The following is a 16319-nucleotide window of genomic DNA, read 5'->3' as shown; positions in this document are numbered from 1 at the left end:
TCTGCTCCTCCTGGAGAGACACTTTGCCACTCCCGGTGCTGAGTCACCCCCTCATCCCCATCACCAATGTTCCTAGATTCACACAGGTTCCGGTTCCCCTGGGTGGGGTCATCAGGCCTCATTGTCAAACCCGCCACCCCAGGCTTTGTTCCTCCTACTTGCAGTGACCGGAACTGGAGGTCCAAGCTCCTTGTTTGGAAAAGAAGGAAACTGAGGCCCAAAAAGTCTTCCCGGATTCTCCAGAAAATTTGAGATTGGTTGGACCACAGCCAAACTCCCCGCCCTCTCCAACACCCTGTCCACATCTCCTCATATCCTCTCTAGTCCTAGCTTCCTCTGTCTCTCATCTCTTGGGACAATGCCTGGTTTATTCTCTCATTCCAGCACCTGCAGGAGTTTTAGAAGCTTCTGCCCCAGTGTAAACTGACCTTCAACCCGAGCACTGCGCACTTTATTTATTGAAACCACTTCTTCTGGGGGTGTGAGGGGAGGGTCACAAGGAGGTCAGAGGAGACCAGCGATTCACAATGGAAGGTATTTGGCAGGAGGAGGCTGGTGGGGTGAGGAGTGTGAGATCCACCCAGCTGACTGTATCATTGAAAGCATTTGAAAAAAAATAAATAAACGTACACCAGATCTACTAGAACCCTAAGTCTACAAGGCAGTCAGGCTGGACTAGAGTTCTGAGTCCCTCTCCCAGGCCACGGACACAAAGGCCACAACAACCAGGGTTGGTGTGGGGAGCAAGCATGGGAGGAAAGCATGATGTAAAAGCACGGAGTCTGTGGCACAGATCCTGAGCGGTATCTGAACCGTGGCAGAGACGCGCACCATCGGTGCTGGTGAGGGTCAGGGGAATGGGACATTAAGGACACCAGATGGGGCTGGGGCACCATGCTGCCATGTGGCTTCCCGAGTGACAGCAGCCCAGAAGAAAAGGAGGCGCACGTGCTTTCTCTCTCAAGGACTCTCACGCATGCTTTCATGGCAAATAAACCTTCAGGGGACAAGCCGACAGGCGGAGTCTCTGGTTAATACCTTGCAACAACAAGGCAGACTTCTGAGAGTTTTGGTAGTCCTTTAGGCAAATCGTTACGTCACATAGGTAAGGTGTGTGGAATAAAATGTTTGGGATCTTAAAGACAGGGAGGCAATTAAGGTAAAGGCCTGATGATTTCGACCGCACTGCCACGCCAGGGCGCACTGAGAGCCCAGGGACCAGGAGGATATCAGTGACCATCACCCACGCGTATCTCGCCCAGCCCGCACCCCAGGGGCCCCCCAGCTTCGGAGCGGGAAGACAGCATGCCCGCGCCCTGGAAGCCCAAGAGCACAACTGCGGACCGACAGAGTTCTGCTTTTCCGCCTGCGTCCGCGTGGGCTCGGCTTCATTTGCTTGCCAATTTAAACATATTGTTTAAACACGGACATTTCCTTTACAGCACCAAGTAAAACATTTTGCTTGATGGAAAATTGATGGGGTTTCTTTAACTTTTAACTTTTAATCAATATCTGCTGTTGAAAGATGGGGCTGCTGCCTTTTCACCGTGAAGGGAGGTTGGGGAAGTGAAACATTTGCCTTGGGCCATGTGTTGATGAGCAAAGGGGCCCTGATTTTGCCAAGTCCAGGTACCGGTGAGGTGGGGAGCATTTCCGATTTGATCTTGTCACCCTGATGATTTTGCTTCAAATCAGTAATGGATACGGGGGAAGAACCATGCCCTCTGGGCCTGGGACCCCAGGGGTTCTAGGGTTCTGAGACCTCAGCCACCCTGCCAGAAGCATCTGTCAATCCATTCATTCATTCCTCTGTCGGTCCGTTCTTCCAAAGTTCACCGGGCTGAGATACGTCTCTGGCTGTACACTCACGTGGAGACTTTGGAGTGGATGAATGTGGTTTCTAGACTTCAGCATCCTCTCTCACCTGACACCAGCCTGTCCCAGTGTCTGAACTGGAGGAGTCAGTTCATTGATTGAGTCAACAAATCTTTATTGAAAATCTACTGTGCTCCAGGCTCTACTTTGGCAGTGGAAACCACTGTGGTCCCCACCCTCAGAGAGTGTCTATTCCAGCAAGGAAGACAAATAAAATGAGGAAGACAAATAAAATGAGGAAGACACAAATGGAGTTTGCTTTAGGGGAATGATAAGAGCCTGGCGGGAATCTGGAGCAAGGTATGGACCTAAAAAGAAAAGAGCTCATTTGGTTGGGAAGGTCTGCAAAGTCTTCGCGACAGACACAGGGAGCCTGTGCTGGACTTGCCACCACAGATAAAGTCCAGTGATGGCCGCTGCATTTCTTACTTTGATCCCCTCATAGTAGGCAACCAGGCTTGTAGCATAAAGAGTGTGGTCAAAGTTCCTGCAAATCTTGCTAGTAACCCAGCCAAATGGAATGCTGACACAGAGGCTTCTTCCTAGCATTTCTGTTTAGAAGCAAACTTACCACACTGTGAGCTAGGTACTGGTTTTGTTCTGTGGCCAATAGGGCAAGAAAAATGAAGCTACTTCAAACAAATGCTCGATTTTTAAAGCACAACTTTCTTTTGATGTTAGTTCTGGGATAGTTGCTGGAAGTCCCAGAAGCCACTCTGAATAGTGTCCTCGAATCGAATTTTAATTTTAAATAATGAATGTAGCCACCTTCCAGCCATACCAATAAATTAGTCTTTTGTCAGTTCAAAGAACAATTTTAAAATCAGGTGAGAATCAGGAAGCCACTACAATGAAAAACAACCTGCCTAGAATGCATGTTTACCTCTTTTTCTGTATGTTGGATATGATTTATTTTTATTGTTACAAAAGCTTTGTTAAATAGAACTATGTAAATTTGAGGGTAATCACATTTGAATAGCCAAAGTTAAACCACCAGGTCGTTCAAGGGGCCGTGAGAAAGCTCCTCGGGTGTGTCGAGGGGAAACGGGTGGATGGTGGGGCGGGGTGGGAGTCGGGTGGGGGGTGGGCGGGTGGTGAGCGCCTAAGAAGCTAAATAGCAGTAGACGGTTCAGGATGGATTTAAGTTTAAGCTGACCGCCTCGAGGCAACAGATGACATTCTTACAGTTTTCTACGCCCTCAGTTTCCATCATAGCTTCCTTTCAGTGCAAGCTTCTCTGTGGAGAGAAGTCGTGGTTCCGACCTACCGTGGCTCAGACTTGCAGCCTCCCAGCTCTCTGCCACCCTTTCCCACCCCCCACCCCAAGCAGCAAGTGGGGGGAAACGCCGGAATCTCAAAGGGCCTCGCCCCAGCCTGTGACACACAGTAGGCCTCAGCTACTCCATACACTTTCTGCTCTTAAGACTTAAAATTTGTGGCGTTTTCCCCTAATTTTCCAACTCTGTGTCTGAAGTGTACATTTTCATTCCCTCCTCCAGGACCCCAACCCCAGTGTATTCAGGCAACCAGAGGAAAGTACGGGCGCTAATGAGCAGGGATAGGGTTCCAGGGGCGCACAGGGGTGGTAAGGAGAGACTAGCCGGGACCCGGCACTTCCTCGACCTGGCGCTGATCGATGTGAAGAAAGCAATCGATAACTCAGGGAACACAGCTAGCTGGCGACGCTCCAGGGCTGCACGGACCCAGGCCCGAGAAGGGGCGCCCTGTGCGCTACCCGGGCATCGAGGGAGAGAGGTTCTCGTTCTCTGCGGGGACCCATGGGACACTTACTCTTTCCTTCCAAGGCTAGTGACTGCCCAGGAGGGCACGTCGCCCTTCCCAATCTTTCTCATTTGAATACATGAAAATGCAAGTTGATTTTGGCAAGATGATGCTCTTTCACGGCCAGAGGGACGGTTTTGTCGCTCAAGGGTGAGGCCGGGGGTGGGAAGCAGCTCCGGCTCCGATATCCGGCTGCGGGCGAGCCAGCCACGCGCGCCGGGCAGCTCCAGGAGCGGTAGGGGAAGGGGCAAACCCAGTGGTAAATAGTTAGGATTAAAATGTTACATTAAATTTCTTTCAGTAATGTGGAAGCCTTATATGTGCATATGTGTTGGTCCGCACACACAAACACCGGCCAGGGGTGAGGCCGGGGACATTAGACTTCTCCGCACAGAACCTCAAGACAGAGCCAATTCGATGGTCCCAGGGCCCCTACCGATTGAGGGTCGGACGCCTGGGAGCTGTCAATTAATTTCTTAATTAATGATGTAAAGATAGAAGGAAGGCCAGAGAAAGGCAAGTACGAGGAAAGAAAGAAAAGAAAAGATGAGGGGGGGTTGGGGGGAGGGGAGAGAGGCCGAGAAGGGATGAAGGAGCGGGAGCTCCGAGCTTCTCTCCTGCCCCTGGCCCTCGCACTGGTCCGGGCAGCAGTGGGGCGCGAAAGTCTCGCAGGTGTGGGCGGGAGGCTGAAGGCAGGCGCCGGGGTCCGCCCTCTCGCGGAGCCCGGGTCCCCTTCCCCGGCCCGGCACACACTTTGGCCCGCGTGGGCCTGGCACACGCCAGAGCAAATAGTTGCTTCCAGCGTCCCAGGCCTTCCTCAGTCCCAAGCTGACCCCGGATCCCAGTCCGGGTCGGCTTTACACCGCGTGAGGACCGGTCTTAGTTTCATGGCGTCTGATTCACCCCGAAGGCTAAGTATTTACGTTTCTTAACTGGGTGGTGACTGTAGGCCTGCGGGGGAGCTCGGTCCCACTTGCCCCGGGCGTGGCTGCGCCCGCGGCGGCAGAAATCTGTCCACGAAATCCGTCGGGGGTAGAGTCGGCGGGGAAAGGGGCACAGGCTAGGGAATACCCGAGCAAAGAGTCCTTGAAAGGCTCCAGGGGCCACCGCACACCCCACCGCCCCGGGTCCTGCTTTCTGTCGACCCTGCGGTCCAGCTAAACGGGAAAGACCCGGGCGCCGCCCCCAGGCAGCCGTCTGGATCCGAGGCGCACGCCTCCGGCCTTTCATCAGCCTCTCGCCCCGCCGTCGCCCTCTCCTTCTCCCTGCCCCGGTGAAGATCTGCGGAAGCGGCTCCCAGCCAGGTAACACTGGGAAAGGGCAGCTGAGGTGGCAGAGGTTGGCCGCTGGACCGCGTGCTGCCTGCTCGCACCAGGACACTACGCCAGGAGCCGACCCCAAGGGCGTAGAAGGCGCAGCTTCCGGGAAGGGCGGAGCCGCTTCCCCCGGGGCACCCGGAGGACCCGCGCGCCCCACGGTCGGGACCGCCCCGGCTTCTCTGCCTGGGCTGCCCCCGGCTCGCGCGGACCCGTTCTCGCCCAGATGAGTTTGGTCCCGGACTCCCGAGAAGCCGCCACGTGGCTGCCCTCGTGGCTCCCCAAGGTTGAAAACCTTGGTCTAGTTCCCCAGAAAACGCGGCACAGTTTTCTGCAAAGCGTACGGACAGGGCCTATTTGGGAGAAGAGGTTGGAAACCAGCAGGCTGCAGCAGCCAGGCTTGCCACCTGGCTGCCGACTGGCCAGCAACCGGGAGGCGGCAGCTTTGTTTTATTTATTTGTTGTTTATTTTCCAAATCAAAGACCCAGCAAGGCCCAGATGATTCGCTTTTAAACCTTGGGGAAATGACTGGCTGACATCTGGGTACACTAAGCCCTCACCTCCTAAATTGGTTAGGTGTCTTGGAATACCGCCACTGAGATGGAGACAGACTCGGAGCAAACCGAGCTGCCTCTTCTCCGTCTAGGCCTTGGACAGTCATTCAGCTGTTGAGAACCAAAATATCTGGCCGAGAGAGGCGTGCGAGTTTGCAGTCTTCCCTGATGAAGCTCCCTAGGGTCGCGATCCGGGAGGAAGGATTCAGCGTTTCGTCCCCACGACAGGAGGCGCTGTGATCACTGTGATTTCTGTCCCCGGGAACCTCGGAACCCCCAAGCTGGATCAAGGCTCTAAAGCTGGCCGAGTTCACTCTTTCCCACAGGTCTTGGGCTTTGAGGAAGCTCTGGAGAAACTTCGCTTTGACTATTCCGCTATGAATCGGGGGCTTTTTTTTTTTTTTCCTTAAGGTGATTTTTATTTATTTATTTATTTTTTGAGATGAGGCCTAGTAGGGATGGCAAATGGGATAAGAGAAAAATACTTGAGTCCTTTCATTGAACCCCGTTAAGGTACAGCGGTTTTTTTTCCTTCCCCTTAAAGCACCGGCTTTTTGTTAACCATAAAACCTTTTAAACAAAGTTGTCACTACCTACTGAAAAGTACCCTAGTCATGCTCGAGGTTGTCTCCAAAAGGCCGTTGGAGTATCAAGGCAGAATGAACAAGGAAGCTCATTAGCACTGAAAACTCACGCCCCCAGCCCCAAACCGCACTACCCACCCCCCCTTCAGAGGAAGCTAAGCACCGGTGTTCTTTACAAATGCAACTAAGGTCCAGCAGCTGATGGGAAATATGTGCGGACCCACACCTTTGCAGATACATTTACACAAACTGATGGAGCTGACTTGCAGTCCGAGGGGCAGGCTGCATTTGGGGAGAGCGCCTGATCAGGTTTTCCAGGTGCATTTAATTTCACTCTCATTCCTTTCCGTACAATGTGATGTCTCCCTACATTTTGAGGTTTTTTTTAAAGGGGGGGATTGTAATCCAATGCTTTTATCTTTTTTTATTTCCTTAACTGCGCATCTTCACCCTCTTCTGCTCCCCTGCGGATTTAAGAGATTTGTTTGGTTCAAGGATTTAACCTGATTCTGTTGCCAGATTTCAAGGAAGAAAGATTTAAAAGAACAAAGGGGGTAGGGGGGAGTCGGGAAGGTATCTGTTTGGAAGACAAGTTAAAACACATTTCTTAAAATGAGACTAATTTCTAAAACTTTGCCAAACAAGAATACTTGGTGGGTTCTTGGTCATTTTAGAAAGATTTTATTTTATTGCTACTTAAAGAAACCTAGTGCTTCTACAGAGGATACAGCACATTCAGAAACACACATGGTCACACTATAAACTCACACACTCAAGCAACCTATCACCACCTCAGTGCCTATCACCCAGTCATTTTAGTTGGTACTCCTCAGGACTGTGGGCAGTCCACTACCCAGGGTCTCATAGGAGCCAAAAAACATTTCTCGGGAGAGAGCTTCCCATCGATGTCCGGGACCGACAGGAACTAAACCAGCACCTCGTGTCCTAGCCCGGCCCCTCCAAGCCAGAGGTAGGACCAGACAGCGCCCAAGACCACTGCTGACTTCGGTTTGGCACCTCTCTTGCAGAGGAGTTGCATTCCGGTACCAGCGCCCAGGCTCTCCCAACTCACGCGCTAATTTGGGGAGATGTCCCCTCCCCCTGACCTTTCCCTATCAAAAACTGGACAGTCGCCTCCAGCTCAGTCCCTGAGGCTGCGAGAGGGGGGTGGGAGGAGGAGCTGGGCAGAAGGAGGACGGCCCGACTCAGGTCCGCCTGCCCTATCACACAGACATCTGTTCTGTTTCTTCCTCTTTATGATTGCTACAGATGACAAGGGGAGTAGAGCGGACCGAGGCGGAAAAAAAAAAGTTATGTCATAAAGGTATAAAACGGTGCTATGACTCACCTGCTCTTAGCCGCAGGTACGGGTTTCGTGGCAGCTTCTCCGCTCTGCTAACCAGGGCCCGGATCGGCCTAACGTCACTCGGCTTGGCTGACTCACATGGCCGAGTTTCTAGTGAAGGGGCAAAAATGGGGCTCTTTCCTTTTTCATGCCTGAAGTCCGGAGGGGTGGGAGGTGGGTGTCTGTATTCTCCCTTCTCCCGGAGTTGTGCTTTTAGGTCAGGAATCAGGAGGGTGGGGGCTGGAATAGGGCAGAAGAGCAGGAGGGGCGCGGGACGAGGTGCTGCCGGGGCATCCAAAAGGCGGTAGGTTTCCCTGGGGAGGGACCCTGGATCATTTAGCGAGCACAGCCCCGCGAGCCTGGGCTCCAACGGCACCGCCCCCAGCCCTTCTCCAGCTGAGCGGGTCTCGTCGAGAATCCTCGCTAGCTCGCCCGCCCCGCCTATTTTTCTTTTTTCCTCTTCCAAAGGGGGTTACACCCCACCCCCACCCCACTTCCCTCTTCCCTCAGCCTCCGGGCTTAAACCAATTACGCTGCTTTGCAAACAAAGTGAGGGCCGGGTTTGGGGGAGGGGGCTGATGGGAGGGGGCGCAGGGGGCGCGCGCGGCGGCGGCGCCGCTGGGCGGGAGGCGCGGCGGCTGTACTGGCGGGCGGCCGCCTCGCAGGTGCACCTCGGGCTTTGTAGGTGCGAGCGTCTTTGTGCGGCGGACAAATGGGGAGAGGACGAGGAGGTGGGCACTCGAGCGACGTAAGATCCACATCAGCTCAACTGCACTCGTCTCACAGAGGCCGCCCGCTCACTTCCCGCGGAGGCGCTCCCGGGCGCCGCGCTCCGCGGCCGCCTCCTGCCCCCGCCCGCCGCGCCGCCGCCACCGCGCACGCCGCGCCCCGCAGCGCCTGGCTTCCTCCTCACTAGGGTGGCGTTGGGCCGGCGCGGGCGCTCGGGTGACTGCAGCAGCTAGGCTCCCTGCCCCCGCCCCGCGCCGCGCCGCGCGGCCGCCCGTCGCTTTGCACAGGGCTGTATGGTTGCATCGGGCAGGGTGGCTCCAGGATGTTAGGAACTGTGAAGATGGAAGGGCATGAGAGCAGCGACTGGAACAGCTACTACGCGGACACACAGGAGGTGAGAGAAGAGCAGCCGGCGGGACACGCCGGGGGCCCGTGCCGGGGGAGGCTGGGCGACGCGGACTCCGGGCAGGACGGCCGGTCGGCGGGCTCGGGGCGCCTCCTCCGTGGCACCGCTGCCCGCCCACCTGGTGTGGCCCGGGCCTGGCCTTGGCCGGGCCTCGGAGCCGGAGCCCGAGCCGGTGCCCCGCGAGGGAGGCCGGAACCCGGAGCTCGGTGCTCCGCGATCAGAGCGGGCGAAAGGATTTCAGGATATTCTGGGCTTTGAAAGCACCCGCTCTGGGAAGCACTAGTCCCTTCCTTTGGAGAGCCCGAGCCGGAGCTGGGCCCGAGGTGCCGCGGGTTGTCGGGCGGGCGCTGGCACGAGTTGGAGGCCACCTGAGAAAGCCAGAGTTTGCCTACAAGGGCGACCTCTTCCTCCCACGGATAAATTCGCAGACGTCTTCTGATGAAAAAGCGCTGCCGCTGAGTTGAACACCTTAATAAGGAACCGATTCCGAAATTTTATAAAACTTCTTCAAAAGCCCTTTTTGGGGAGCTGTGCTCCTTCTTCTCTAAAACCGCTGGGTGGCGCTGGTGCGAGCTGACTTTTCCTCCAGCACAGCGGGTGGAGAACCTGTTTCTCTTCATTGTCCCCATGGTGGCACGTTCGTGTAGTTTATTTTACAATGTGCACAAAGGGATTGAGAGGAAAATCAGGTACAGGCAGGACCGCCACCAATGTATTTCTCTGGAAACACCTGGTGATTTCCCCTCAAAAGTTTACCATTATTGAACATGCTTATTGAAACTGCCTTGGACAATTTTGGGCAGAGCAAAAGAAAAAAAAGTGAAAAATAGTTTAAGATTTGGACGGAAAAATATGGAATCGGCAAATATTTTCATCGTAATTTATTTAGGTTTGTAAATTCATATCTTCACAAATTTACCTGGACTTTATTTGCATACCACAGGAGAGTGTGTGCCTAGTTAAATCCGTTTGTTCATCTTTTGTTTTAAAATAAAGTCATATTTCCTGATGAAAATAGGATATCATTATCTTTATTAAATTGTTAGAGAAGTAGCTTTTTTATATTTGTGGCCTCTATGTTTTTAGCACATTTAGTGCTTTCCAAAATTGCTATGGATAATGCTTTTCTCCTGCTGATGATTTTAAAAGGAACTCAGAACTCTTCCTCAGGTTTAATTCAGATGCAGTCATCTTGGCCCACTAGTCAGTGAAGTCCTCCATGGAAAAAGAACTTCCTATTGGGAGGTAGAAAATAAGTAGTCTTTGATTTTGGAATTTGAAAGTGTTCAAGACTGTTAGCCAGGGTTTGAAATGATGAGCAGAAACATATCTGTATGTGGGGGTGGGGGGAATGAATATTTCAACAAATTGTGTCACAGAATTTTCAAACATTAGGGGGACTGGAAATATGTAATGAAATTAGTGGAAGTGTTTGAATTGCTTAAACAGTTGTACATGTAAAGTCACATTTAAGTTAAATACGTGTAGTGTATTGATACTGTGCAACCCTTCCTGCCCCTTCTCCTGTGGTAGGCCTATTTTTAATTTTTTGCCCAAATTTATTTAACCTCTGAGTTTCTAATCATCTTAGTATTACAGTTGTTACAGGTAGATGGAAACTATTACTTCTAAATATAATAACAAGTCACCGTTTGGTGAAAACTGCTAGGACAGTAAAGCCTGCTGCTGGGAAATGGATGATCATATGGCCATGAATGCTTTATTCTATGAGAGAAAGTTTATTTAATAGCTACCCTGCAGATCCCAGGTTGCTCTGTGGTCAGCTAGCCTGGCAGGTTGGTGCCCTGGTGCCCATCCTAGGGGCTGGGCGGCCAAAATTACTGTTAAGGTGGAGTGAGTTACCAGAGGGTCAGAGATTAATTCCGTTTTCAGAGTTCTAATTCCTTTTAACCAAGGGTGCACTTAGTTTGCAGAGGCTATCTGGGGCAGAGGCCGGGGAGAGGAGATGCGGGGACCCCAGAAGCTGGCCCCCCGAGGCAGGCGTGTAAAGCAATTACACATCTTCCTGGGAACATTCTCTGTGAGCACCGTCTTTCATGCTTGCCATGCTAGGATTCTTACCTGCCATGCAAAACATCTCGTTGCTTGGCCTGAGGAGGGTGTCTGATGGTTCGCCCTAGGTAGGGGTTACTGCGCCTTGCAGAACTACTCTCCTCTTGTCTTGGGGTTCGCACGCCGCTAACCATGCCCCTTGGGGCCTCTTCACTCGCTTTCCACTCCAGGCCTACACCTCGGTCCCGGTCAGCAACATGAACTCGGGCTTGAGCTCCATGAATTCTATGAACACCTACATGACCATGAACACCATGACCACGAGCGGCAACATGACCCCAGCTTCATTCAACATGTCATATGCAAACCCGGGCCTGGGCGCCGGCCTGAGCCCCGGCACGGTAGCTGGCATGCCTGGGGGCTCCGCGGGCGCTATGAACAGCATGACAGCGGCGGGAGTGACAGCCATGGGGACGACGCTGAGCCCTGGCGGCATGGGCGCCATGGGCGCGCAGCCTGCGGCCTCCATGAACGGCCTGGGCCCCTACGCCGCGGCCATGAACCCCTGCATGAGCCCCATGGCATACGCGCCGTCTAATCTGGGCCGCAGCCGGGCTGGGGGCAGTGGCGACGCCAAGACTTTCAAGCGCAGCTACCCGCATGCCAAGCCACCCTACTCGTACATCTCGCTCATCACCATGGCCATCCAGCAGGCCCCCAGCAAGATGCTCACGCTGAGCGAGATCTACCAGTGGATCATGGACCTCTTTCCCTATTACCGGCAGAACCAGCAGCGCTGGCAAAACTCCATCCGCCACTCGCTCTCCTTCAACGACTGCTTTGTCAAAGTAGCGCGCTCCCCGGACAAGCCGGGCAAGGGTTCCTACTGGACGCTGCACCCGGACTCTGGCAACATGTTCGAAAACGGCTGTTACTTGCGCCGCCAGAAGCGCTTCAAGTGCGAGAAGCAGCCAGGGGCCGGGGGCGGGAGCGGGGGCAATGGCGGTGCCAAGGGTGGCCCCGAGGGCCGGAAGGACCCCTCTGCCGCTGCCAATGGCAGCGGCGACTCCCCGCTACATCGGGGCGTGCACGGTAAGGCCGGCCAGCTAGAGGGCGCGCCGGCCCCGGGGCCTGCCGCCAGCCCCCAGACTCTGGACCACAGCGGGGCCACGGCGACAGGGGGCGCCTCGGAGTTGAAGACTCCAGCCTCCTCAGCCGCTCCCCCAATCAGCTCGGGGCCTGGGGCGCTGGTATCTGTGCCCCCCTCGCATCCAGTGCATGGTCTGGCACCCCACGAGTCCCAGCTACACCTGAAAGGGGATCCCCATTACTCCTTCAACCACCCCTTTTCCATCAACAACCTTATGTCCTCGGATCAGCAGCACAAGCTGGACTTCAAGGCATACGAGCAGGCGCTTCAGTACTCACCCTACAGCGCCGCATTGCCCGCCAGCCTGCCACTGGGCAGTGCCTCGGTGGCCACCAGAAGCCCCATCGAGCCCTCAGCCCTGGAGCCGGCCTACTACCAAGGTGTGTATTCCAGACCTGTCCTAAACACTTCCTAGCTCTTCTAGACTAGGGGTTTGTTTGTCGTGACCGTGCTTGTAGCAGGAGAGAAGGAAAAAACCAACTGCGAATAAAACCACACACACCAAGCCAACAACAGCATAATAAAATCCGAAACTATTTTTATTTTGTGTGTGTGTGCACAATCTTTTTCCCAGTGCAAAGGACTGTTACTTTGTTGTTATTCAAATGCCTTGTGTATATTATTAGGAAGAAAACCAACCTCAAACCAACAGAATTTTTCCCCCTCCACAATGTTTAATGATACACAGTGTATATAAAAAATCCTCCTACTTCCTTATCCCTCTCCCCTTCTTTCTTCTTCCCCCTCCAGACGCATTCTAGTGTGTGCAGATTTTATTTAAAAAAAGAAATATGTTCAAGCTTGTAAAGTATTTGTTTATACTTTTTTCCCCTCCTCACTTGACTGTCCCACCCTGCACCCGCCCCCCCCCCACACACACATGCAGGTTTACAGGTCTATGGCAATACTCTTAACCATAAGAACCCAAAGGGTGAGGGAACAATTAGTAGGGGCTGTTAAAAATACTGAAGGACAGTACTGCTATCATGCAGCAAAACAGATTATAAACATCATAGCCATTTGTTTTTCAGCTTACATTCTAAAACATGCAGATAGCAGATATCTAAAAAATACATATATATTATGTACTGAGGTTTATGCACATGCTCAGATACGTATGTAGACATCCTCCATGTATTTACATAACACATAGAGGTAGGTCGTATACATGCTACCTTTTTAAGAGTTGCCTGGCCAAGAGGTTACAAAGACACCCCCTCCTCGTGCTCTCCTCCCACAGGGAGCCCTGGGAATCAGTCCCTGAAGAACTGCCATTCTCAGCAACTCTGCTCCTTGCTTTGCGGAGTGCCATGGTCATGTCATTCCGAGGTCACGTAATGTGTATAAAATTAGTGTCTATGTATCTATACCATTTAAAAAATATTTTTTTCTCCAGAAAAAAACACTACAATGTTGGAGAAGAGATGTTATAGGGAGCTATATTTCAAAATTTGGTCCAAGATTCCAAAATCCAACTGATTGTGGTCATTTTAATTATTGTCATCGTGTGCTTGTTCATTCAGTGTTAATGCACTTTTCACAGTTGGACTTGGTGTTAGTATAGCCAGACGGGTTTCATTATTATTCCTCTTTGCTTTTTCAATGTTAATTTATTGCATGGTTTATTCTTTTTTTTCTTTACAGTTGAAATTGCTTTAAATGATGGTCAAAAGTACAAATTAAAATGTTAATTTTTATCAATGTGATTGTAATTAAAATATTTTGATTTAAATAACAAAATAATAAATTTTAAGGTGTGGAGTATGTTCTTGATCATTTGCAGTTAAGGACTTTAAATAAATCAAATGTTAACAAAAAAGGATTTTTGTTATTTTCCTTAATTAAATCCAAAGTAGGTATTCTGAATATGGTATTTTTCAAAGACTGGCACTGAATATAAGTGACAAAAAGGAAAATAATCTAAAATAAAATTGTGTTTATGTAGTAAAAAAGCTTAAAGAAATTCAATAAAAATGGATAGATACATTGACTTAATATCCCAATAATTAAGATTTTTTTTAAAAGAGTCTTTATTCCCAGTAATGTTCACCTCAATTTTTGAGGGGGACTTAAGCCTTCTATGTTTCTTTTGAGTCTTTCTGCCATGAAATCTAATACTATTAATTTAAGTGCTTTTCCTTCTTTCCCAATATGTCATTTTTCTTTATCTGAGAAGTATTTGAGTCAGACTAAAACATCAGATGTGGCTGTTAAAATTAAGTTGTCTACAATAGAGGATCCTGAGCCCTCCTTACATTAAAAGAGAAACAAACTTAACCATCATGGTCGCTTTGGAGGGCAGAGAGGAGGCCAGTTAATCCACTCCTTCAGGGGAAGCTTTGTACCATCAGAACATTTCGCGAGCTGCTATTTTGTGTTGTGTGAAGATATTTTTAAAATACTGTTTCTAAAAATATCATTCCAGAGAACTTAAAGCTGATGATTTGTTTGCCTTCTAAGAAGCTTTTAAATGCAACTTTACACTCCTACAGTTGCCTGAGATCACAAAATCATTAATCTCCTTTGATAGTAGGCTCACTTTCCAGTCCACCTATTTCTTTGTAAGACTTGTTAGGATTGACATCAACAATGACAACACCAGCCCAAGCCGAGGCTGGCCTGCCTGAGCTCTTGTGTGTGAACTCCATCCTCACCAGGGCTTGAACTTGGACAGCCTTTACTTTGATCGCCCCACTCCACACTGAGGACAAGATAAAAAGAGCTGTGTGAGTCCCTTAATTACCGCGTAATTGCCTCCCCAGATGAGAGAAGGGGTGCCGTGGAGCACTTGAGAAAAATCCAGAAATCTCAAACCCCAGCTCTCGCTTCAGCTAATGAAAGGAGGAGAGGGAAATGACTGGTTTGAGTAATTTCAAAACCTAATTTGGAGGCCTGGGAAGGATATTAAAGTTGCAAAGAGGAAAAAGCTTTCAATCCCAACAGTTTTTTATATTTAGATAGCAGGTAAACAAACGTTGGCAAATTCGAATTCCACATGTAATTTACAAGGCATGAGCTTGAGCCTAGGCCTTTACCCCGTCACACTGAATCTAAATTGTCTTTGGCGCGTCCCTCCTCCGCGCTGTTCCCATCCTCTCTCTAACGTACTAGCAATATCCATGTCTTGCCTTCACCTCCCAGGCTTAAGTGGGCCTTAGCGTTTGCTCTCCCTCTCTTACTCGGCCAAAACTTTTTTCTGGGCTTGCGGGGGCCAGAGGCCCCGGGTGTAAGGTCCAGCGGCACTTTGGAGACCTGCCTGAGAAGCTAGAAAGGTGGATCGCGGGGTGCAGGTCTCGTGGGCTTCTGCCGCGGTTTTCGGCCACCCTTGGCCAGTAAAACACCTCTAGGCATCTTCCGCGCACGCGGCCACCTCTGGACGTTGCGAGGCGGTCCCCGTGCGTTCGCGCTTTCGCGGGTTGGGGTCAGGGCGGCCGTTTGCTGGGGAACGGAGGGTGGGGGCCGCGTACGACCACATACATCTCGAGGTGACAAGTGCAGTTAGTTCTTCATTGTTTGGGCATTTCCCCCTCCTAGCGAATAAATCTTCTGTTGAGCCCAAGACCTAAAAGTCAACAAAGAAGGCCAGGCACCTCGTTACGGCTCCTGCGGCCCCAACGCCCGCGTTGCCGCGGCTGCTGCGGCTGCTCCGGCTGCGTAATCCTTTGCTCGGAAACCCAGACACACAAACGCCGGGACGCCTGGGGCTGGGGCGCCAAACCCCAGGGCCAGGAGGAAAACATCTGTGGTTCCGAGGGAGTGCTGGGACCTTCCTCGAGTGCTCCGCCTTCCCGCGACCTTCTCCCCGCTTTCCCTCACCGTGTTTCTATATTTCTTCACCTCGGAATCTCCTGCAGACCAGGGCCGGGGTGGGGATGCTGACCGCTCGGCCGCGGTCCACCCGGCTCGCTTTATTTAGGAATTTCGTCCGACGTGGGGGAGGGGTCTCGGGAGGAGGTGGGAGGGAGCGGAAAGGAAAAACTTGCAACACACCCAAGTGCAAAGCTCCCGAGGCCCTCCGATCCACTGACAATGCCACCGAGCAAATGCTTTTAGAAAGAAGGAAATAATGTTTAGGAATGAGTATACGGCCGGGGAAGAAACTTCAAATGTTACTTTCACCTTGTTCCAGTCCTGAAACAGGTTTTAAATTGATAAAATGAGAAGACAACTATACACAGATAAGGAAGAAGAAAAGCTCACCACTTCTATTCAGAAACTACACAATATAGAAGTGCTCCCAAGTAGAAGGCAGCTCAGTCTGGTTTTTACATGATGGCTAATACAGTGTTTAAATCAAGGATGAAATTTAATTTACATTGTCTCCTCGTAATCCCCTCATAGCAGAATAAACTGGTGAGAATTATTGTGGGAGGAGGGATTAAACAAACAAAATCCTATTAAAGTTCTTAACTTCTGTTTTCATTTTCTGCAGTCTAGATAACCAACTGATTTCACTGAAATATAAAAAACATTACTTCAGGTTCTTAACAGAAACGAATGAGCTATATAGTACAAAAGTATTCCTGGTGTGACAAAACTTTACTTTGTTGAAAAATTGATTTCA

General features: G+C 51.2%; 1 protein-coding gene across 2 annotated transcripts; it reads left to right on the top strand.

Moving 5' to 3' along the window:
- The first annotated feature begins 7298 nt into the window (after positions 1–7298).
- Positions 7299–12567, top strand: FOXA1 (forkhead box A1). 2 transcript variants are annotated; one of them, XM_054589338.1, is made up of 3 exons: positions 7302–7436; positions 8497–8580; positions 10836–12567. In XM_054589338.1, exons 2-3 carry the CDS (start codon positions 8509–8511, stop codon positions 12168–12170), a joined length of 1407 nt encoding a protein of 468 aa, XP_054445313.1. In that variant the 5' UTR covers positions 7302–7436; positions 8497–8508; the 3' UTR covers positions 12171–12567. The 2 variants fall into 2 exon arrangements, with proteins under 2 accessions (XP_054445350.1, XP_054445313.1); XM_054589375.1 differs by lacking the exon at positions 8497–8580 and having other exon boundaries at positions 7299–7436.
- The last annotated feature ends 3752 nt before the right edge of the window (positions 12568–16319 follow it).

The sequence above is a fragment of the Pteronotus mesoamericanus genome, unplaced genomic scaffold, assembly GCF_021234165.1.
Source record: "Pteronotus mesoamericanus isolate MK-2021 breed Mesoamerican mustached bat unplaced genomic scaffold, CSHL_Meso_final contig_100, whole genome shotgun sequence".
Classification (NCBI taxonomy): Eukaryota; Metazoa; Chordata; class Mammalia; order Chiroptera; family Mormoopidae; genus Pteronotus; species Pteronotus mesoamericanus.
Note: the sequence above shows the minus strand (reverse complement) of the source record. Positions and strands in the feature narration are given on the sequence as shown.